Here is a 24,121-nt window from a genome sequence, read left to right on the forward strand (position 1 = left end):
ACCAAAAGGAATTTTAGCTACCTTCACATTTATTCTGAATTCTAACTGAATAAATCTGATTGCTCTACGGTATTTTAAAATACCTTTAAAAATTATTTTATTTACTTATACAAACAACCACAGGGAAAAAAATATTCTATCTCCTTTATCTTATCCAGCTTACAAGCGCTCTAAAATAAAAACACACGTTCTTGGGCTTCCCTGGTGGTGCAGTGGTTGTGAGTCCACCTGCCGATGCAGGGGATGCGGGTTCGTGCCCCGGTCCAGGAAGATCCCACATGCCGCGGAGCGGCTGGGCCCGTGAGCCATGGCCGCTGAGCCTGCGCGTCCGGAGCCTGTGCTCCGCAACCGGAGAGGCCACAACAGTGAGAGGCCCGCGTACCGCAAAAAAACAAAAAACAAAAAACAAACAAACAAACAAAAAACACGTTGTTAGATAAACTGCACTGTTTACATAAAAACGGTGCCAATATATACTCCAAAATACCTGTTGTCTCTGCGTGATGATGAGCTCGTTCTGCTCCTGGAGGCTCTGCCCTAGCTCTTTTATCCTTTTCTTGTAGAATACATTACTTGTGTTTAGATCATCTATCATTGAGGCTCGAAGTTTCTCTACATGTGACAGGAGCTGGAAAAACCAATGAAGAAAGGCATTCATCTGCAAACTGCATGTAAATTTCTTCTTTTGGCAGTTTGTATATACATGCCGTACCTTCTTGCTGGCCTATGTTATCTACACACTGAATAACTCTCTGATCACCGTGTATGAAGGCCCTGGCTATACAAGGGGCTTCATCTCTGTTCCCAGGGAGCTCATGGCCCAAGAAAGCCAACACTGATGATGTGAACAGCGGAGGGAACCTGAGCCGTTACATGAAATCACACAGGGACGAGCAAGGATAAGGATCAAGGCTTCTCCTCAGAGCAGCTCCAACCCCACACAGTACTGTTCTCACACATCCACATGCATCATCCCAGCTGGAAAGTGCACTCCCTGGGCCGCAGAGCCCACTTGAATTATTTTATACGCCCAGCAACTAGCACGGTCTCTGGCTCTTAGCAGGTTCTCAATAAATATTTACTGAGAAATGGTAGGTGGAGGGCGTTGGGGGTAGAGGAAAAGAGGAAGGGAGGGGGAGGGGGAAGGGAGGGAGGGGGAGGGGAGGGAGGGAGGGAACAGAAGGAAGAGAAGCAGAGAACAGACAGATTCAGAGATGCACAGATTCATCTTTTGAGACTTAACCTCAGGGAAGATCAAATACTGGACAAGAATTCAAGAAGAATTTGTTTTCAATAATTTAAGGAAACATTCTTAAAACAACTTCGGAAGTTGCTTAAACAGAAGAGAAAATACCCTTGGTAAATGGCACTAGGGACATTCCAAGCCTACGGCCTGGAAACAGAGACAGGGATGTGCAGGTCAAACAAAGGGGGCTAACTGTGTCTGAGAGGAGCACAGAGAGTTCCTGGAGCAGCATTTCCTAACCGGCGAGGTTTTTTTTTTTTAACAAACACTCAACACGTGTAGAGGTTGCGTTAAGCATTTCCTCTCGTTGAATCCACACCACAGCCTCATGGATCCAAGTTTTGACCTCGTTGTTCAGATGGGGAAACTCAAGTCTAGAGAGGTAAGTAGCTGACCCAAACGCAGACAACTTGAGCGGGAAGAGCCCAGCCTTGAACTTTCCTGTCTTCAAAGTCAACGCTTTCAAACTTTGTCTATGTCATGAAACGTATTAATGAATTGTACTTGTGGGCTTCCCTGGTGGTGCAGTGGTTGAGAATACACCTGCCAATGCAGGGGACACGGGTTGGAGCCCTGGTCCGGGAAGATCCCACATGCGGTGGAGCAACTAAGCCCGTGTGCGCCAGAACTACTGAGCTTGTGTTCTAGAGCCGGCGAGCCACAACTACTGAACCCGCGTGCCACAACTACTGAAGCCCGTGTGCCTAGAGCCCATGCTCCGCAACAAGAGAAGCCACCGCAGTGAGAAGCTCGGGCACCACATTGAAGAGTAGCCCCCGCTCGCCGCAACTAGAGAAAGTCCGCGTGCAGCAACAAAGACCCAACACAGCCAAAAATAAATAAAAATAAAATAAATTTAAAAAAAAAAGAGAAAGAAAGAAATCACCAAATCAAAAAGTAACAAAAATGTACCTATCAGAATGGCCCAAATCCAGAGCTTGCCAATATCAAATGCTGACGAGGATGCGGAGCAGCAAGAACTCTCATCCATTGCTGGTGGGAATGCAGAATGGTACAGCCATGTGGAAGGCAGTTTGGCAGTTTCTTACAAAACTAAACATACTTTTACCAAACGATCCAGCAACTGTACTCCTTGGCATTTACCCAAAGGAGCCAAAAACCTATGTCCACACGAAAACTGCACACGGATGTTTATAGCAGCTTTATCCATAACTGCCAAAACCTGGAAGCAACCAAGGTGTCCTTCAGTATGTGAAGAGATAAATAAGCTGTGGTCCATATAAACAATGGAATGTTATTCAACATTATAAAGAAATGAGCTACCAAACCATGAAAAGACTTGGAGGAAGCTTAAATGCATACTGTTGAGGGAAAGAAGTCAGTCTGAAAAGGCTACATACTGTATGATTCCAACTATATGACATTCTGCAAAAGGCAAAATTATGGAGACAGTAAAAAGAATGAGGGGTTGAGGGGAGGGAGGGAGGGATGAACAGGCAGAGCACAGAGGATTTTTAGGTCAGTATTCTGTATGAGACCATAATGATGGCTGCATGTCACTATACATTTGTCAAAATCCATAGAATGTACAACTCAAGAGGGAACCCTAATGTAAACTGTGGACTTTGGGGGATAACGACATGTCAGTGTAGGTTCATCAGTTGTTACCAATGTACCACTCTGGTGCAGGATGTTGATAATGGCGAAGGCTGTGCATACGGGGTGGGCAGGGGGGATTTGGGAACGCTGTGTATTTTCTCCTCAACGTTGCTGTGAATGTAAAATTACTCTAAAAACAATCCATTTACATTGAACAGAAAAACAATAAAATAACAACAAAAAAGTTAATGCTCTCAATCCATACACTGCAGGGTCTTCCCTCTGAAGCGCTCTGTGCTCACATGAGGCCGGACAAACAATACGTTGAACCAAGTTAAAAGGGTTTCCTGAGTAAGGACTAAAAAGAACCCTACATATCCCAGTGGATGCTAAGAATCTTCCCCCAGGAGGACACTGTCAGGAACCTTCCCCACATTTTTACAGACTACAAGTGTACCCCCAAAAGCAGTTTGGGAAATCTGGAGTTGGAAAACAGAAGGAAAAGCCAATAAAAACGTACAGGGCTCTGGGTGGAGGCTGAGAATCAACAATATGGGGACTCACTGCAGGGCCCAAGCAGAAAGGGTACATAAGGAAAACTAAGGGATGGCATCATTTTGATACTGGAATTGAGAATTGACCCGAAAATGTGACAGTCTAAGAAAGAGATAGCCAGAAATTATTTCAAAAGGCTTGTGGCCCTGGAGCTCATTCCTTGTGACCTTCTACCATTTCAAGTTTTACACTTTTTCTCTACCAGCCACATTACCCCATCCTCCTCTCCTTTCACTGCGTGACCATTCTACAACCTCCCAAGCTCTAAGAGTCTTCTGTTGGGTGGAAAAGGGCATGCCATCATTTATCTGTGGTTCCCTTTGAACTCCTACCAATGTTATTTAAAAACAAAACCAAAAAAAGACTGCCAAGAATCTAGGTAAAGCAATAAAAAGTTGGCAAACGCAACTTCCCTTAAACAGAGAAATACAATATGTGCATTGTAGGAACAGGAGGCACCAATCATGTGGAATAATTAATAGTTTGGTCTCAGGCACAGATTACTAAACCTTATTGAATCTGCCTCTCTGTTAGGGTTTAAGAGAAATGAAGGAAGAAGCAAGCAGCTTCTGAACAAGCAAAACCAACAGACAAGGGAGCAGCGTAGCCTGGCGGTGGCACAAAAACTCCACGGTCCCAGCACGTGAGGTGAGGCACCTCACTCAGAAGCAGGTCAGGCCTCTCCTTCCTCCAAAGCACTGGCAGTCGGTCTTCCTCTCTGTATCACCACCCACAGTGGCCAAGTGTAAACCTCTACAACTTATACTGTACACTGTGTTCCAGCCAGAAGGCGACTTAAATTCCCACAGTTGCCTGGAACACAAGAGGCTTAAAGGAACGAGGACTAAAATCACCCCCTATTAATAAGGAAGCCTGAACTCTGTCCCTAAACCCCAATGCTCTAAGAATACCCTGAAAAATAAAAATAGAACTTCAAATTGTAAGAGCCGTGGTTCAAACCATGGATCCAAAACACAATCGTCTGGGGTTTGGTGGTGTTCTTATTGTTGTTTCCAAACTCTGCATGTCCCAGATTTACCTACTGAATCAGACCTTCAGCGGGTAGAGCTGGACACCTGTATTTTGGAAGAGACTCGGGTCATTCTGAAGGATGCCCCTGGTTAGGAACTACTGCCTTAGAGCATCTCGAAGGAAAGATTCAACATTCTTACAGAAAAGCAACTGCTCTAAGTTGTCACTGGCTGTTCCCCATCTCACCTGGCTAAGTGCCTAAAGCATGAAAGGTGAGCAAGGCAGCGAGGCAGACAAGCAGGCCCTGAGGTTAAGAGGACCTGCTTCAAATATCACGTCACACCGATACACAGCTCTTTCCACCCTGTTCTTCTGAACTGTACAGTCAGCATCTCCCCATCCACACACAAAAAGGCTGTGTGATCCCCTTGTTGGCCACCTATCGACCTTCTGCATTCATTCAGCAAATATTTAATAAGCACCAACCACATTTTAGACACATTGTCGGATGCTGAGAATACAATGGAGGAGTAAACAGAGCCCTTCCCTCACAGGGCTAGTGATCTGGTTGAAGAGACAGACAATAAACAAGTAAACAAACTATTTAAAACAATGTTGAGGGGCTTCCCTGGTGGCACAGTGGTTGGGAGTCCGCCTGCCGATGCGGGGGGCGCAGGTTCGTGCCCCGGTCCGGGAGGATCCCGCATGCCGAGGAGCGGCTGGGCCCGTGAGCCATGGCCGCTGAGCCTGCGCGTCTGGAGCCTGTGCTCCTCGGCGGGAGAGGCCGCTGCGGTGAGAGGCCCGCACACCGCAAAACAAACAAACAAACAAACAAACAAAACAGTGTTGAGAGCTACACCTGTGAAGCGATGAGGATAATAACGGGAGGGGACCAGCTCCCCGGATGGAGTGGTCTTGGGGTGACTTCAGGTCTCGTGAAGGAGGAGAATGAAGGCAGGAGAGATGCTCTCCTACTGGCCTTGAAGCAGTCACAGCCAGCCTGTGAACTGCGGAGCTGAGGGTCTCACTCCCATGGCTAACTGTAAGGAATTGCACATCGCCAATCATCTGAACGGGCTTGGGAGGGGCCCCGGAGCCCCAGATGAGACCACAGCTCAGCTGACACCTTGAATGCAGCGTGTGAGACCCCGAGCAGACAACCCAGCCAAGCCGTGCCTGGACTCCTATCCCATGGAAACTGTGAGATAATAAATCTGTGGTAATTTGCTACACAGCAGAGAAAACCAAATCAGAGTGGAAGGAGAGAGCCACATAAAGAACAAGTGGAAACAGAATGGCAGTTCCTTAAAAAAACTAAAAATAGAATTACCATATGATCCAGCAATCCCACTCCTGGGCATATACCCTGAGAAAACCATAATTCAAAAAGACACATGCACCCCAATGTTCACTGCAGCACTATTTACAATAGCCAGGTCATGGAAGCAACCTAAATGCCCATCAACAAATGCATGGATAAAGAAGATGTGGTACATATATACAATGGAATATTACCCAGACATAAAAAGGAACGAAATTGGGTCATTTGTAAAGATGTGGATGGACCTAGAGACTGTCATACAGATTGAAGTAAGTCAGAAAGAGAAAAAGAAATATCATATATTGACGCATATATGTGGAATCTAGAAAAATGGATGAACTGGTTTGCAGGGCAGAAATTGAGACACAGATGTAGAGAATAAACATATGGACACCAAGCGGGGGAAAGCGGCGGGGGTGGGGGTGGGGGTGGTGGTGGTGTGATGAATTGGGCGATTGGGATTGACATGTATACACTGATGCGTATAAAATTGATGACTAATAAGAATCTGCTGTATAAAAAAAAATTAAATTAAAAAAAAAAAAAGTGGAAGGACCTCCCAGCAGAGAAAACCATGTGTAAAAGGAGAAAAAGGCCACATGTTCTACAAATTACCAGAAGGCCACCGTAGCTAAAAAGAGTAGGTTCAGGATGAGGCCACAGTGGTGGCTGACAGCCAGATTATTTTGGCTGCTCTGCAGAGAGCAGATTACAAGAGGAAAAGGTTGGAATTGGGAAACCAGTTACTGGGCCCTTTTAGAAATGGTGGGAGCTCAGTGGAGGATGGAAGCATCAGAAATGTCCAGAAGAACATGGATATGAGATACTCGGCAGGACCTGCCGATAGCTTGGAACTGGGGGCTGAGGGAGTGCATCTGAGTGGACTAGGATGCCATCAACCAAAAGCAAGACACCTCTGGGAACAAATCCAAGAACTTCATTTTAGACATGTTACGTTTAAGAAGCAGTGGAGATGTCAAGTACAAAGCTGGCTATTTCGTCTGGAGCCCAGAAGGGTGGCTTAGACTGGAGAAAGAAACATGGGCGTTATATCTACACATAGCCCAGCCACTACTCCCCTTTAACAAGTTCTCTGTTCAAGTCCTGGAGCACCAGAACTATGAGAAATAAATTTCTGTTGTTTATAAGCTACCCAGTCTAGGTTGTTTGCCCAAAAGGGGATACAAAGGGCTACAAAACACATACAATTTAAAGTGAAAAAATAAATAGATGTTTTCCTGTCTTAAAATCTCAAATAAATCTACTTTACATTTTTTGCACTATTGTAAAAGCATTTTAACACTTAAATTTCTGATATACTCAGTGGAAAAGGAATAAGTGCTACAATTCATTTTTGTTTTCATTAAAATGACTTTAATGTGAACAATCCTGCTTTTTATAGGCAGACCTCAGAGATACTGTGTGTTCAGTTCCAGATCACAGCAATAAAGCGAATCACGTGAATTTTTTGGTTTCCTAGTGCATACAAAAGTTATGTTTATACTACACTGTGGTCTATTAAGTGTGCAATAGCGTTATGTCTTAAAAAAAACAATGTATATATCTTAATTTAAAATACTTTATTGCAGGCTTCCCTGGTGGCTCAGTAGTTAAGAATCCACCTGCCAATGCAGGGGGCACGGGTTTAAGCCCTGGTCCGGGAAGATCCCATGTGTCGCGGAGCAACTAAGCCCATGCACCACAACTACGGAGCCTACACTCTAGAGCCCGCGAGCCACAACTACTGAAGCCCACGTGCCTAGAGCCGGTGCTCAACAAGAGAAACCACCGCAATGAGAAGCCTGCGCACCGCAACAAAGAGTAGCCCCCCGCTCACCGCAACCAGAGAAAAGCCCACGTGCAGCAACAAAGATCCAACACAGCCAAAAATAAAATAAATAAAAATTAAAAAAAATAAACTTTACTGCTAAAAAATGCATCATCTGACAATGCAGGGTTGCCACAAACCTTCAATTTGTAAAAAACGCAATTATCTGCAAAGTGCAATAAAATAAGGTATGCCTGTATTCAAAACTTATTTAGACTGCCACTCTGTAATGTTTAAAAATTAGAAACATGTATTCAACAATGGAGAAATGATTAAATAACTGATGATACAGCCATAAGATCATCATGGAGCCATTAAAAAAATCATGATTTTGAATAATATTTTAAAACATAGGAAACTGTTTATGATATATTAAATGAAAAATGTATAAAGTTATAGATATAAAGCAAAATTCAAAATCTGTGAGACATATTATGTGCATGGGTTTCTATACTTATAGAAATGCAACATTTACTGCATAGAAAAAAGACTGAAAGAAATTATAACAAAGCAGTAACACTGGTTATCTATGGTATTGGAATTATGAGTAATTTAAATTTTTGTTATATATTTCTCCACAAATGTCTTAAGTGGATAAATATTACCTTTATTATAGAGAAAAGCAAATATTCTTTTTAGAAAGACCCACTTTTTATAGGGCGTTGATTTCTTAATCTTACCTGCCTCTTCTCTTTCTTGTGATCTTGATGAAGAGCCTGAACTCGAGCTGTCCACTTGCTTTCCTACAAAATTAGTAAAACAAGAGTAATTTAGTGTAACTGTAACAATGACATCTACTCAAAATGGAAGCTTCCTTTTTAGTGAGTACCTACGAAACCCAACTATCTATTTGGTAACATTTTAGCAGGCATTTAAAAAAATAAATAAATACAGTCAAAAATGTTTATACACACTTGCACTTGGTTTTAACCTTATCCTCTGAGGCAAGGTTCAGCAAACATTTTCTGTTAAGGGGCTAATAGAAAATATATTAGACTCTGGGGGCCAGATGACTCAGTCACTACTACTAGAAGTAGGAGAACAGCCATAAGTAATATGTAAATGAACAGTCATAGACGGTACATAATAGTACGGCTGTGTTCCAATAAAACTTAATTTAAAAAAACAGGTGCTAGCTTGTTAACCTCAGAAGCTGAAAGGAAACCTCAGGGTTTCTGGGTCCATAGGTTCTGAACTGATAGAGCTCACAGGAAGGAGACAAAAGACATTTAGGTGGGACCTGAGGATTTCATAACTGGGTCCTTCAACTAGTGAGTCAGCAGCCTGCTGGGAGCAAATGCCAACAGTTCAGTCCAGGACCCAATTCCTGGTCCCCTACCGCATACCAGGCACCTTGTGGGGCAGCCGCTGGGCAGGCTGGGAGAGAACTAAGAGACGGGCCCTGCTTGCCCTGCCCGGAAGAACAGTGGACATACAATGGAGGGTTCCCACATTTTGTGCAAGTGATCAGGTCCAGCTTGGAGGACTGTGGCAGTGCAATAACCCAGAACTCCAGGAGAACTCTCCAGAAGAGATGCCATCCCAGCTGAATAAGTGTCAGGGCCTGAAAACTGGGAGGTGCATGACAAAGAAAGCTGCAAAAGCAAAAGCAGAACTCAGATTGCCTCGTCCCCGGAACCAGGAGCTCTTTGGGGCTACTGGAGCGTCAAGGTAAAGGCAAAGATGGTGGGAGATGGCAGGACCAGATGCCCAGGGACTCTGAATGCTGGTGAAGGGTCCTAGACTTTGTTCTGTGAAAGATGGGGAGCCACTGAAGGATTCTAGACAGGATGGTGACATGATCACCCTGGCTATAACACGAAAGGTAGATTGAGGGGAGAGAGGCCAAGACAAGAAGCAGTGGCAATAGTCCATGTTCAAAAACACATTTACCTTTTAAAATGACATAATATTGCTTTTTGAAAAAATCCTGAATTCATAAGCTTTAATCTCTATGTTTCCTGACTAAAAAAAAAAAAAAAAAGTTCCCCTATATCAGTGTGACCAAAATAGCCAGGATGAAGGCTGTACTGATTACTGAGGTTCACTTCCAAATGATTGTAATTTATTTGATAAATGTAAAAGACCATCAGTTTGCCAATGCAGCCATATATTTAAGCTCTAAAATAAGTCAGGGCTTCAATATGCCTTTCTCTGCCTTTTGAAAGTGGGTCTACATCTGAAATATGAAAAATAACTACTAAAGTAATATGAACCAATTCAAATAGATATTATTCAAGGAAAAATTAAACCACTTTGCCAACTGTTCTGTATCCACATCTATCAGTCAATCAGTAAGTATCTAATGAACACCTATTATGAATTACACGTGTTAGGAGATAAGGAAAAAAGAATAAGTCACCTTCATCGTCACTGAAAGAGGCACTTTTTTGTAGATGGTGCTTACTGTAAATTACCTCACCAAGAAAGATCAGGCCTCTACTGCAATAATCACCCACTTTTACCTACCTGACTACCAAGAAGTTGCATCACATTTTGGAAATCCTGGGGACGCTGAGGACGTTCTTCTTTAAACTCATGTGCATCTTTTAATGTGCCTATGTTAGACTCGATCTCCATATAGGACTTCTGGATTTCTGACAAATGCTATAAAATAAAATTCAAAATCACTGGTACAGATGTTCATACTTTTATACGACTGACACAGAGAATAAAATTGGGGAGCACCTGACTATCCTCCTGGACATTCATCGTGCTTCTCCTGCTTCTCATTCCCAGTGGTTTTCCCGTTTCACTACCTCCAACAAAAGAACGTGCACTGGGTGAGAAAGGGAAAGGAAAACCTAAACTTTCTAATCTTAGATAATCGATCTTTAAAACTTTAACAGGCAGGCAACAGTGCCAGAAACAGAGGAACTGGGTGCAGCTGATTCTCAGGATGATTTAGTGAGGAGGCCAGAGTCATCCAGGGACCACTAGGGACATAAGGTTTTAATTTTACCCTTTGCTTGTAGGTTATTCCCAAAGTTACTGGCAGTAAATACCCTCAGAAGGTAATATGTTAACTTCAAAAACAAAAGGATGGGCGAGCATTGTCCCCTACTGCTTAAGTCTGGGCTGCACAAGGTAACTTCGTTCCAAAGAGCACAGTATGGGATGGGGGGCAGTGGGGTGGGGAGAAACCTGACAAATACTACCTCAGCCAGGTGATCAAGGTCAACATCAACAGTCATAAACCATGTAGATGGTATGTATCCTTGAAATGACGTGATGAAAATTGTACTTTATCTCTGAGGACTTCTTCCCCCAAACCCATAAACCCTGTCTAACCATGAGAAGAATATCAGGTAAATTCCAACAGAGGGGCATCCTACAATATAACTGAAAAGTACACCTTAAAACTGTCAAGGTCATCAAAAACAAGTCTGAGCCTAGAGAAACAAGACAACTAAATGTACTTAGGTATCCTGGATAGGACCCTGGAGCAGAAAAAGGATGTTAAGTAAAAGCAAAAGAAATCTTGGGCTTCCCTGGTGGTGCAGTGGTTGAGAATCTGCCTGCCAATGCAGGGGACATGGGTTCGAGCCCTGGTCTGGGAAGATCCCACATGCTGCGGAGCAGCTGGGCCCGTGAGCCATGGCCGCTGAGCCTGCGCGTCTGGAGCCTGTGCTCCGCAACAAGAGAGGCCGCGATAGTGAGGCCCGCGCACCGCAATGAGGAGTGGCCCCCACTTGCCACAACTAGAGAAAGCCCTCACACAGAAACGAAGACCCAACACACCCATAAATAAATAAATAAAATAAAATTAAAAAAAAGCAAAAGAAATCTGAATGAAGTATGGTCTTTAGTTAATACTAATGTACCAGTACTGGCTCATTAATTGTAACGAATGCATGATACTAATTTCAGACGTTAGTAATGTGGAAAACTGCGTCCAGGGTAGGAGAGGGGTATTTATGTGGAACTGTCTGTACTATTTGCTCAGTAAACCTAAAACTATTCTAAAAAATAAAGTCTATTATTAATAATAATTTTTAAAACCCTCTATAGCCAAAATGGGCGAACCACCCCAATGTCCAACGAATAATGCATAAATAAAATATGGTGCATCCATACAATGAAATATCATTCAGCAATTAAAAAAATATTGATACATAACTACACCGTGGATGAATCTTGAAAACATTATACTAAGTGAAAAGAAGCCCCTCACAAAAGATCAATTTATATGAAATGTCCAGAACAGGCAGATGCATAGAGACAGAAAGTAGAGCTGTGGTTGCCAGGGGAGGGAGGGAGTGCCAATGGGTACAAGGCTTCTTCTTTGGGCGATGAAATGTTCTAAAATGACTGTGATGATGGTTGCATAACTCTGTGAACATAATAAAAACCACTGAACTGTACAGTTTAAGTGGGTGAATTGTATGATATGTAAACATCTTTAAAAAGCCGTTTTAAAAAAATATATGGGGCTTCCCTAGTGGCGCAGTGGTTAAGAATTCGCCTGCCAATGCAGGGGACGGGGGTTCGAGCCCTGGTCCGGGAAGATCCCACATGCTGCAGAGCAACTAAGCCCATGCGCCACAACTACTGAGCCCGTGCTCTAGAGCCTGCGAGCCACAACTACTGAAGACCGCGCGCCTAAAGCCTGTGCTCCACAACAAGAGAAGCCACCGCAATGAGAAGTCCGAGCACCACAGTGAAGAGTAGCCCCCGCTTGCCACAACTAGAGATAAATAAATAAATAAATGTATTTATTTTAAAATAACATATATATATATATGAATGGTAAAAAGTCCTAGGTGGGGAAAAGTCCAATTCTACAATGATCCTGGGGGCAGGGATAATCATGGAGGGAATCTCAGGCAAAAGAGCCATACTGGCAGCTTTATCACAAGGAAAAAAAAAATGAGTGTGGCCTTGATGGAGAAGACATAAAAAGCCAGTCTTAAATTGGTTACTATCAGAATCCACTACTGTAGGTAATACGACATCCCACTTTGGGAAGATGCCAAGGGTCTGAGTTCAGGAGAAGCCCCTGGAGTAGGGGTGATAAAAGAACTACTACTGCCCACAGGTTCTGATGCTTAGAACCAAGCGAAGTGATAGGGGATAGTTGAACCAACAGGGAGTTGACGGAAGAAAGCCCTATAGAAAAGACACAATGAGCCATCCCAAGTTAATTTCCCCTCAACTTTTTATGTGCAAATTACAACTTATGAAAAAGTTGAAAGAACAGTATAATGAACACCCATTTCCCCTTCACCAGTTGTTAACCTCGTGCCACATTTGCTTTGTAAAGATATGACAGCGGCTGGCAAACTTTTTCCGTAAAGAGCCAGATAGTATTTGACTTTGGGACACACGTAAGATCTTGGTCATAACCACTCAACTCCATGGCTCCAGCACAAAAGCTCCATAGACAAAGTGTGGAGGAAAGAGTATGGCTGTGTTCCAGAAACCTGCACTTGTGGACACTGAAAGGTAAACTTCATATAATTTTCATGTGTCGTGAAATATTTCTTCTTTTGACTTTTTTCAACCACTCAAAAGTGTAAAAAGCTTTCTAAGCTTGAGAGCCATACAAAATCAGGTGGTTTGTCAGGTCTGGGTCACAGGTCATAGTTTGCCAATCCCTGAGAGAGGGTTCAGGCCGTTTTAGAGAAGGATCTTAGCAGTATTCCAAAACTCTCCCTCTCTTTTAGTTTATAAACATGTTGGCCCCTAGAGGGAGCTCCAGACTCTTGCCTTGCCTCCTTTGCTTCACTGTGACCTCCGCTGCTCCCACAGGGAAGTGGAGGTTGCATTTAGCGACATCCAGCTCCCTCAAACCCCTGTCCTCCTCACCACCTAGGCCTGGGGTGAGGAAGGGGCCTGGCAAAGGCTCTCCCTCTGTCTTTCTGGGTCAGCTTCCTTCTCCCACATTGGCAATCTCTGTCAGTCTTTCTGGAAAGTTCCTTTGGAACTTTGGAAAGCTCTAAAACTCAGGGAGGGAGTTATTGTTTTGGGCTATCTAAACCTAACCAGCTAAGAAAGAGGGACCTTCTTCTCTGATCCATCTAAAATGTACCAAGTGTTCTGCACTGGGGTTTGGGGTCAAAGCTCCCACTCTCAAGGAAACGACTTTTCTGACTTGCTCTCTCTTCCGTATGCCCCGAGCTCCCAAGACTCTCGGAGGAGCGGTGTCTGGGCCACGGCACAACAAAGGAACTGCTGGATCCGCGGGCCACATTGCCACTCTAATGCCACCTCTCAAGGCCACAACTCTAACAACGCTATGAAGACTCCGAGGTTTAATACTTACATATTCTCAATGTTTTTTGTGGGTATTTTCGGGTGGAGCCACGTGGCTTGTGGGATCTTTGTTCCCCAACCAGTGATCAAACCTGTGCCCCCAGCACTGGAAGCTCAGAGTCCTAACCACTGGACCACCAGGGAACTCCCAATACTTACATATTCTAATGATGAAATCTTAGAAGTTAGTTCTTTAAACTCCTTCATACACATTTCCTTGACTTTTTCCATTTCATCAGCTAGTTTCTCCTTTTCTTCTTCTTTCCATCTATCAAGTAACTTCAGAAATTCTCCCTCTTTTGTTTTCTGCATTTCATATTCCTGAAATTGATTTAATACATGGCTTTAAAAGCTCTGGTATGCAGCAAGTATGCAGAAATTTAAATAAATGGACATAGCTTCACCTTAAATGGGTCAGCTAGACTTGGAAATTTCAGTTAGGCTTCTTCTGTTAGTTTGTTTTGGTTGCAAAAACACTGCATATAATGGCAGGTCTGTGCACAATGATTTTTCTAAACCAAAGGTAGCACAGCATCCTTTTGTCCTTACAAACACAGAGGCCCAAAGTCTCAAAAGTTCTATGATCTGTGAACTTGTAGAGTAGACATGCAATCGTGTGTAAAATGTAAACATACTTTAAAAGTCTATTGAGAACCTTTCTTGATACCATACCAATTTGGGTAGAGTGGCCCCATCTCTTAATAAACACAAATACATTTTTATATAAGCTAAATTCAAGGTCTGGTCCAATCAGCCTTTGATTTCTGGATGACCTTCTGCTGTGTTTTTTTTTTTTTCACCTAACTGGGGACCTGAACTACACTACAAATAAACTCCACCTAGCAAACATACAGAACACTGCACCCAACAACAGCAGAATATACATTCTTGTTAAATGCACATGGAAGATTCACCAGGATAGACTATATGTTAGGCCTTAAAATGATGTTCAATTTTAAAAGGTTGATATCATGCAAAGTACCTCCTCCAACCACAACAGAATGAGGCCAGAAATCACTAACAAAAGGAAAACTGGAAAATTCACAAATGTATGAAAATTAAACAATATACTCTTAAACAGCCAATGGGTCAAAGAAAACCTCACTAGGGAAATTCAAAAATACTTTAGGATGAATGAATATTAAAGCACAACATACCAAAAAAGGGAAGCAGACAAATCAGTGCTCAGAGGGAAATTTATAACTGTAAGCACTTACATTAAAAAAGGAAGGGGCTTCCCTGGTGGCGCAGTGGTTGAGAGTCCACCTGCCGATGCAGGGGACACGGGTTTGTGCCCCGGTCTGGGAAGATCCCACATGCCGTGGAGCGGCTAGGCCTGTGAGCCATGGCCGCTGAGCCTGCGCATCTGGAGCCTGTGCTCCGCAACAGGAATGGCCACAACAGTGAGAAGCCCGCATACCGCAAAAAAAAAAAAAAAAGGAAGTTCTCAAGTGGCAAAAAAAGGTCATTACATAATGATAAAGAGGTCAATTCATCAAGAAACTATAACAATTGTAAATATATATGCATGAAGCATTGGAGCACCTAAAATATATAAAGCAAATACCAACAGAATGAGAAGGAGAAATAAACAACAATACAATAATAGTAGGGGGATTTTAATACCCCACTCTCAACAATGGGTCATCCAGACAGAAAATCAATACGGAAACACAGGAGTTGAACAACACTATAGACGAAATGGACCTAAAAGAGATATGCAGAACATCCTATCCAATAACAGCAGAATACACATCCATCTCAAGTACATACAGAATATTCTCCAGGATAGATCATATATTAGGTCATAAAACAAGTATTAACAAATTCAGGAAGACTGACTTTATATCAAGTATTTTTTCTGACCACAATGTTATGAAACTAGAAAACAGTAACAGAAGGAAAAATTGAAATTCACAAATAACTGGAAAGTAAACAACACACTCCTGAACGACTAATGGATCAAAGGAAAAATCAAAAGGGGAATCAAAAACATCTTGAGACATTGGGGCTTCCCTGGTGGCACAGTGGTTGAAAGTCTGCCTGCCGATGCAGGGGACACGGGTTCGTGCCCCGGTTCGGGAAGATCCCACATGCTGCGGAGTGGCTGGGCCCGTGAGCCATGGCTGCTGAGCCTGCGCGTCCAGAGCCTGTGCTCCGCAAAGGGAGAGGCCACAACAGAGAGAGGCCTGCATACCGCAAAAAAAAAAAAAAATCTCGAGACAAATAAAATGGAAACACAACATACCGAAACTTATGGGATGCATTAAAAGCAGCTCTAAAAGGAAAGTTTATAGCTATAAACGCCTACATGAAGAAAAAAGAAAGATCTCAAATAAGCAACCTAACATTATACCTCAAAGAACCAGAAAAAAAGAAAAACCAAATCCCAAGTTAGCAGAAGGAAGGAAATGATAAAGGTTAGAGAAGAAATAAATGAAATACAGGATAAGAAGACAATAGAAAAGATTAAAAAAACTAAGAGTTGATTTTTTGAAAAGATAAACAAAATTGACAAACCTTTAGCTAGACTAACAAAGAAAAGAAAGAGGACTCAAATAAATAAAATTATAAATGAAAGAGGAGACATTACAACTGATAGATACTACAGAATTACAAAGGATCATGATAGCCTACTATGAACAATTGCATGCCAACAAATTGGACAATCTAGAAGAAATAAATTCCTAGAGACATACAACCTACAAAGATGGAATTATGAAGAAAGAGAAAATCTGAACAGATGAATAATGAGTAAGGAGATTGAATCAGTAATCAAAAAACTCCCAAAAAAGAAAAGCTCAGGACCAGACGGTTTCATTAGTGAATTCTACCAAACATTTAAAAGGAATAAACCCCAATCCTTCCCAACATATAACTGTTTCTGAGTTTAGCATACCTTAGAGAATCTGACTGCACGGGCACGCTGTGCAGCCTCTAGCTGAGACCTGGTGAGCTGCAGCTGCTCCTGCAATATGTCGACCTCATTCTGGAGCTTGTCAGTCTGTGCCCTTGTCTTATACTCTGCTGCAACAGAAATACCTCGTTAAAATACCATCTCTTAGAAAACCTATCTGAAAACTTTTGGGGTACATCCTATTGATAAGACAAAGACAAAGGAAACTGCTTTTACTTGGGATATTACTTTTTTATGCCACATGAGCCAACTTTTACTGTCTACTATTCAACAGTTATTTTCAGTCCTTCATATTATTGAGCGCTGAATTATTTTTAGCAGATTCTTTCAGCCACGAGATTGAGGTTGGATTATCCTACATAGATAGGGCGAGAGGCCATTCAGGGAGCAAAAATGGTACAAGGAATAATCCTGGGCTCTTCGTCAAGATCCCTGTCTTAGTCAGAGAAGGAAAGCAATAGCTTCCATGGCAGGTACCACAGTATTGAAATCTCTATGGTCACCATCCTTCTGGCTCCCACCGTACTCTCCTGAGAACCTCATCTGTGCTAAGATAAGCAGAGGCTGGCACTCAAAATGCAAACTTGGGCCATAACCCATCCATGGGGCAAAAAGGAACTACTGAAAAGTCGTTAAAGGGAGCAAGAAGTGAAGGGAAGAATACTTATGTACATGTACTTACATGCAGATGTACACATGACTGAATGGATATACATGTGTCTGTGAGTGTAGACATGAAAGGTATGGAAACCAAGGTAGAAAGTCAGAATCTCAAAGATGACCTGAAGAAATAATACTCATTTCAGAGTCTGAAATACTCTCTGAAACGAGTATGAGATAGAATAAGATACTGAAACAGAAGAGAAAGAAGGTCAGTTTCACACTGAAGAGTGGTAGGTTAATTAAAATACTTCATCTTCCCTATTTCTCCAATACATTGCTAAATTGTATCACTCCTGGTGTGTCCCTTAGGAAACATGATAGCCATTCACCCCAATGTATAGGACAAAAGCCCAGGATCATCTTTGCTTCATCTCTTGCTCTCATGTTGAGTCACATCTCTGTGGCCTCTGCGTCCAGAATAAATCTTCTCCATCTCCACTTCTCCCACCTTCCCTGGCACCGTCCTGGTCCAGCTGCCACCTTCTCTCACCTGGGCTATCATGCAGCCTCCTCACCTTCCCAGCTGCTTCCACCTCTGCCCCTACAGTCTGTTCCCCAACTGCAGCTAGAGGGGTCATTTTAAGGTACAAATCAGATCATGTCCCCGCAACTTAAAATCCTCCAGTGGCTTCCCATTACGCTTATTATATCACCCATATGCCCACCCAGGGCGTTCAAGGCCCTACGTGAACTAGTCCGTTCCTAACCCACCACTGCCTTGTTCACCCTGCTCCACCAACCTTCTATCTGTTCCCCAAACACGCTGTGTCCTGCTTCTTCCTCATACACCCTCACAGTACGAGTTCCCCTTGCCTGGGATATACATTTCCCAGACTTCCCGCAGGCTGGGACCTCAGCATCATTCTGGTTTCTGATCAACTAACGCCTCCTTAATGAGGAGTCACTAGGAGTCACGCTCCATCCCGTTCTCCTACCTTATGTTCTTCACTGCACTTGCCACCATTTGAAAAGAATCACTCATTCATTTGTTTAAATGTGAATCCTCCATCCCTCCCATTAGGGTGTAGGAGAGCCAGACAGGGTCTGTCTTGCTTACGGCTGTATCCCCGACCCCTAAGGCAGTGCATGGCACATAGTAGGGGATCAATATTAACTAAATGAGTGAACAAGGACTATGACACTTTCTTTTAAAAGGATTGAGAGATGCTTTGGACCATGTCTCACTGAAAAAAAAAATAAAGGTACCAGAAAGAAAATAGATCTTTGAAGTAGCGCTCACGACTTACCAAGATGAGAATTTTCAGGGTGGCGGCGCTGAATATGACTTTGTAGAAAAGCTTGGTTCATAAAGGTCTTGTCACAAAAACAGCACTGAAAAGGAGAGAGCAACAAATCCAAGTGTCTGTAACAAGTGCCCTTCCACCTAATTTGAATTAAAATTTGGGTACCTGAAGCACTATCTCTTGGGCGATTTCCCCCAAAAGTTACCATCCTGGCAAGTGATACTGAAAGCATAACTAAAAAGACATACAAGACCAGGATGTTCTTCCCAAACTGAACACAGGACAGTGAAAGCCATCTCTTGACAGTTAAAGTAGCCCATCTTGGTGGTTTCTGGAACCCCTGATGCTGCCCGTTAAGACTGGTGGTTCACAGCCCGCCAGCATCAACTTGTTCATGACACTCCAGTCATGCCAGCCTCTTCCTGTCCCTCAAGCAAGCCAGCTTCAGAGCCTTTGCATTGGCTGGTCCCCTGCCCGAATCTTCCCCGGACCTTCCCATGACTGGCTCCTTCTTGACATTCAAGATGTCATTTACGGAGCATCTTCCACGCTGGGGCTGAGCTGCGCGTCCTCAGCAAATCTGCCTGGATGAGCCTCCTGACAGGCACTGTCCCATCACACTGTCTTGTTTTCATCATTGTACATCTCACCAGTTAATATTTTCAGGTTTCTATACTTCACTTGCTTATTGTCTCCTGCCTAGTCCCTCTAGGTTCTAGAATGTCAGCTTCCTGAGAGCATGAACTCTTTTCTCTCTCATTCATAGCTTTATCCCCAGAGACCAGCATTAAAAAATCATTGAGCACATGCTTAGAAATATTTGGCCTCCTAAAATGAATTTACTGGGAAAAAAAATCAATCCTACCAATATCTCTATTCTCTACTTTAACACAATTTTTAAGCAAAAAATTCAACTTGTTTCATCTATATCCTCCCCCCTGGATTACTCTGAAATAAATCTTGGATACTGCATATTTCAGTTGTCAATATTTCAGAATCTATCTCCAAAAGGACTTTCTTTTAACACAATCATAATATTATTATCCCACATTTTAAAATGTGAAAATTAATTTCTTAATTATTAACAAATATCCAACCATTTGTTTATTTTTTCCCCAATATTTCACACATTGTCTTAGAAAACATTTTTGCAGTTTGTTGTGAATCAGGATCCAAATAAGGTCATATCCTGCAACTCGTTGTTTTGTCTCTTAATTCTGTTTTTGTCTATAGGCTGAGCCTCCAAGCTCCTTTTCCTTATCATTCTTTTGCTGAAGAAACTGAACATTTGTCCTGCAGAGTTACTCTCAGTCTGGATTTTGCTGTTTCATCTCTATTGTGCTATTTACATGTTCTCCTATTCAGCTTTTGCCTTACTCTTAATGAGTATAATTGCATCAGAAAACTTTAGGTTCTAATTTCCCAGAAAATTAACATTATGGCATATTTCTCAGCATTACATATCAGAGGATCTTTACAGCATCTTTTACGACTTCTCTGCTCATGAGGACTGTTCTGGTTTCCTCACAACAGTTTAGGGACTGCCCACACTGGCTCGGGTGTAAGTGTGGCTCTTGGGCTACACACAGCACTGGAGAAAGGAAAAGAAGAGGACACATGGAAGTGTAACTTTTAATTTCTCAAAATAGAAAATATGTATTTTAACTATTGCAATAATACAGAAGACTCGTGAGCTCAGGGTAAGAAGGGGTTCATACTCCAAAAAGAAAAGACTGACATTTTGACTACATCAACATGAAACACTTCTATGACAAAAATACCAAAACAAAGTTAATAGACTTCTGGTTTCTGGATCTGCATGTAAGGAGCTTGAAAATCGCCACTCCATCCTAACAACAAGGAAAACGCTGAACAGACTGAAAAATCCACAACTCTTCTTGGATCTGTAAGAGGGGAGGCTACAGGGCAAACCACTGCCCCTGAGTGTGCTTTTCAACACTGCACTTTAAGTCCTTGCTAATGTAATAAGGCAAGAAAAAAATTAAAAGATATACAGACTGGGAAGGAAGACACAGAACTGTCTTTGTTTGCAGGTGACATGATCGTCTATGTAAAAAATCCAAAAGAATGGCCAAAAAACCCCTGGAACTAATAACCAGGTATAGCAAAGTTTCAGGATACGAGGTTAATATACAAAAGTCAACTGCTTTCCTATATACCAGTAATGAACAAGTGGAATCTGAAATTTAAAATGTAGTAACATTTACATTAGCACCCCTCAAAATGAAATACTTAGGTCTGTTGATAATGGGGGAAGCTATGCATGTGTAGGGGCAGGAGATATATGGAAACTTTTTGTACCTTCCACTCAATGAAACTAAAATTGCTCTAAAAGAAAAAACTTAAGCTCACACAAAAACCTGCAAGTGAATGTTTACAGCAGCATTATTCATAATAGCCAGATACGGGTTCCAGGCAAGATATCCTACAAAAGTAAAAGGTTAACAGACTCTGATTCATGTACACCATGGAATACTAGTCAGTTTTTTAAAAATGAATGGATTAGTGATACCTGAAACAACTGGTCTATCAGGCCCCAAAGCCAAAACTATCTGATCTACCATCACTGGGATTAAAACATACTTTATAATAGATCTTACAGTAATTAGAAACTTAATAAAAGATTATTCTTTACAATGAAAAACAGCAGGAGGTTCAGGAATCCTACTTATTGCACAAAGATTCTGCCTTTGAAATAATGAAGTTCCCTTTCAGGGTAAGAAGGTGGGAAGGAATTCTACATCACGTAGAATCAAATTTCTCCATTAATAAGATAATTATAAAACTTTAAAAAATGCTGTAAAAACTTTATCCTATAACCCTTTGCCTTTTCTTAAAAAAATAGTTTTAAATATATGATAAATATGTTTGATATACAGATGAATGATATAAACTTCTATTTCAAAGGAGTTCCCTTAAAGCATCTTTAGAACAGAAAGTGACATAATGCATTAAGAAAAATTAGGTACTATAAACTATTCATAGAAAGGAATCAGATACTCTTTCCCTGACAACCCCAGGGATATAATATGTTAAATTATGTTCGGGGTAATTGGTTTCAGAATGTTGACTACATGTAGGTTGTATGCTATATAAAACATGGAAATGTCTTAATACCACTTCTATCCAAAATCATTAAAAATTTAAAAATACTTAGTGTAATGGAATTAACACAAGAATTCAGGATTCCTTTATCTAAATGAGTAGGATGGAGGCTTTTGATTCCTCCAGATGTTTTTTAAGACCTCTCAAAGACAATGACAGAGAATAGGAGATAAAGATTTTCACTATGCCCACTAAGAGCTAGGCCCTGTTACATCACTGTCTTTTAAAATTTCCATGGCAACCACTTTATCCATGAAGAAATCAAAGCTCAGGAAAGTTAAGTTGCAGCCTTATTGGTTGCACAGTTTGACCCATGTCTCTCTGACAGCAAGATGCATGCTTTTTCTACTCCTCAACACTCATATCCAACTCCAAGGGGCTCAATAATTGGAACAAGGGACAGAAATTCACTGACAGATTCCAAAATCTATCTGTGTTTCTGAAGTGTGGGGAGGAATCTGAGTCTTCCAGCTGTGAAAATGAAAGGTCTTCTTAGAGTCTAAGTCCTATTATAATCCACTGGAAATTTTTAGTTTTTAAAGTTTTAAAAATAATTTGATAGCCAGATCACTGGTACACACTGGCCTTTACACATGGCCATCAAACTTCCCCGGCTGTTGGAGGTTTCTATTTAAATAAAAATTCACACTGCAGACTAAAGTCAAATAACTATTTAAAAAAATCAATTGACTTCCCATAAATTTTACTATAGGCCAAATATCCCTAGCTTACGAATCTGTAACAAAGATCATAACACCGTGGAATCCCTGCTAGCTTACATGCCAACTATTCTGAGCAGCAGCCTTTGACTACCCCTCCCTGAAACACTGACTCTCACAGCATCTCAGCACTGTGACCTCTGGCCTTCCGGTCTGAGGATTCATAAAGAGATAGGTCACAGGTAGCCACAGCTCACTACAGGGAAGCCACTGCAGAAATCAACATCCACTTGTTGGATGCTATTTACTGAGCTTTCCTGGTGCTATACATGCATTATCTCACGGGATTCTCAGAGCAACCCTACTACTAATGTTCTCATTTTCCAGATGAGGAAACTGAGGTTTAGAAGTTAAAAGACTTGCACAGAGGAATAGGTGGAATCCAAACCCAGGTAATCTAACTCTGGAGTTGTCACCCTAAAGGCTCTCACTGCTCAAGAACTCCATAAAGAGACAATGGCAAGTCACTTACTAGAGGGCAGAGTATACGTGTACGACACTAAGTAGGAAAAGGTGGTGTGGTCATTTCTATCTCTTCTTGGCCACACCTGGGCACACCATACAGCTACCACCGCCATTCGAAGTTTGAGTGGCCAAGAGTTGGCAGGTGTCACTCATTTGATAAAAGTGAGCCATTACTTTTTTATCTTCATATTATCATTCACATTTGAATATCTTTACTTACGAACAGCTATTTTTATGATAACCAAAAGAACGAAAACGAAGTTTATAAACATAAAATTTTTATGTTACAGGTTTTAATGTTTCACTGAATAATACCAAAGCCAGGTAAACTTTTTTTAATGTTTTAAACAGAACCTATTCTATCCATTTTACGATAAATACATTTAAAGAGCCATCTCAGTACTATTTATAAATATTTAGTTTTTAAATAGCATTTATGAAACAAATAGGCAATTAGAGACATCAGGTATCATTGGATGACTATACCTAAAGGTTGTATACCCAAACATTAAGACTTTCTAACAGCATTCTTTCCCAACTGTTCACCTAGTTTAAGTACACTTCTCTCAAGGCTCCTGTTAGGTCAGTCTTAAGCCCTATTAACCTCACTGTTTTCTGAGCCCTACTCCCAGTTCTCCACCCTCACTCCTGCTTTGGCTCCACCATTACCTAAATCCACTGAGGCCTTTTAAGTCCTATTTAGCCAAAATGACTGGAATGTAGGGGTGTGAAATCAATCTTGTCAATCTATTGCTTACTTTGATATCTTCATCAAACATTCTTTGCTTCTTCCACCTCACCAATAAAAAAGATAAATATGCTGATTTCTGTTACACACAAAAATTACAATATTTATCTTGGGTTCAATGTCTAACCCCTAACAGTTGGGAGATTAAGAACAAAAAGGCAAAATTTAAAAAATTTTTAAGTAGTATTGTTATATCAGCAAGTATTCTCCTGCTTAGGAAATATACACATTGAAATACTTAAGAGTCTGCAACTCACTGCCAAATGGTTCAAAAGTAATAGTATGATATAGAGACAGAGAAAATAAAGCCAATGTGGCAAATGTTAATAATTGGTGTAAGGAAGTTTTTGCACTGATCTTGTAATCTTTCTGTAAATTTAAAAATATTTCAAAATTTTTAAATGAGGGAAAAAATCCACAAATTTAAGCATTCCATATCATTTGGGGCCGGAGCTCAACAGCAATTTGTACCTGGTTTATTTTTCATTACTCCGATTAGGAG

The 24,121-nt window shown here is 41.6% G+C and overlaps 1 protein-coding gene across 3 annotated transcripts in view; it reads right to left on the reverse strand.

Annotated features, from left to right (window-relative positions):
• The window catches only part of DZIP1 (DAZ interacting zinc finger protein 1), a 52,956-nt gene that overhangs the window by 24,791 nt on the left and 4,044 nt on the right, over positions 1 to 24,121 (reverse strand). For all 3 annotated transcript variants that reach the window (XM_082602397.1, XM_082602396.1, XM_082602398.1), the window contains exons 5-10: positions 18,565 to 18,649; positions 16,637 to 16,764; positions 13,897 to 14,058; positions 9,952 to 10,089; positions 8,163 to 8,225; positions 488 to 628 (exon numbers count right to left, since the gene is read on the reverse strand). In XM_082602397.1, the coding sequence (XP_082458523.1) occupies positions 488 to 628; positions 8,163 to 8,225; positions 9,952 to 10,089; positions 13,897 to 14,058; positions 16,637 to 16,764; positions 18,565 to 18,649 (717 nt within the window). The remainder of the gene's footprint in view (positions 1 to 487; positions 629 to 8,162; positions 8,226 to 9,951; positions 10,090 to 13,896; positions 14,059 to 16,636; positions 16,765 to 18,564; positions 18,650 to 24,121) is intronic.

The sequence above is a fragment of the Mesoplodon mirus genome (assembly GCF_964341445.2).
Source record: "Mesoplodon mirus genome assembly, chromosome: 17".
Taxonomy (NCBI): domain Eukaryota; kingdom Metazoa; phylum Chordata; class Mammalia; order Artiodactyla; family Ziphiidae; genus Mesoplodon; species Mesoplodon mirus.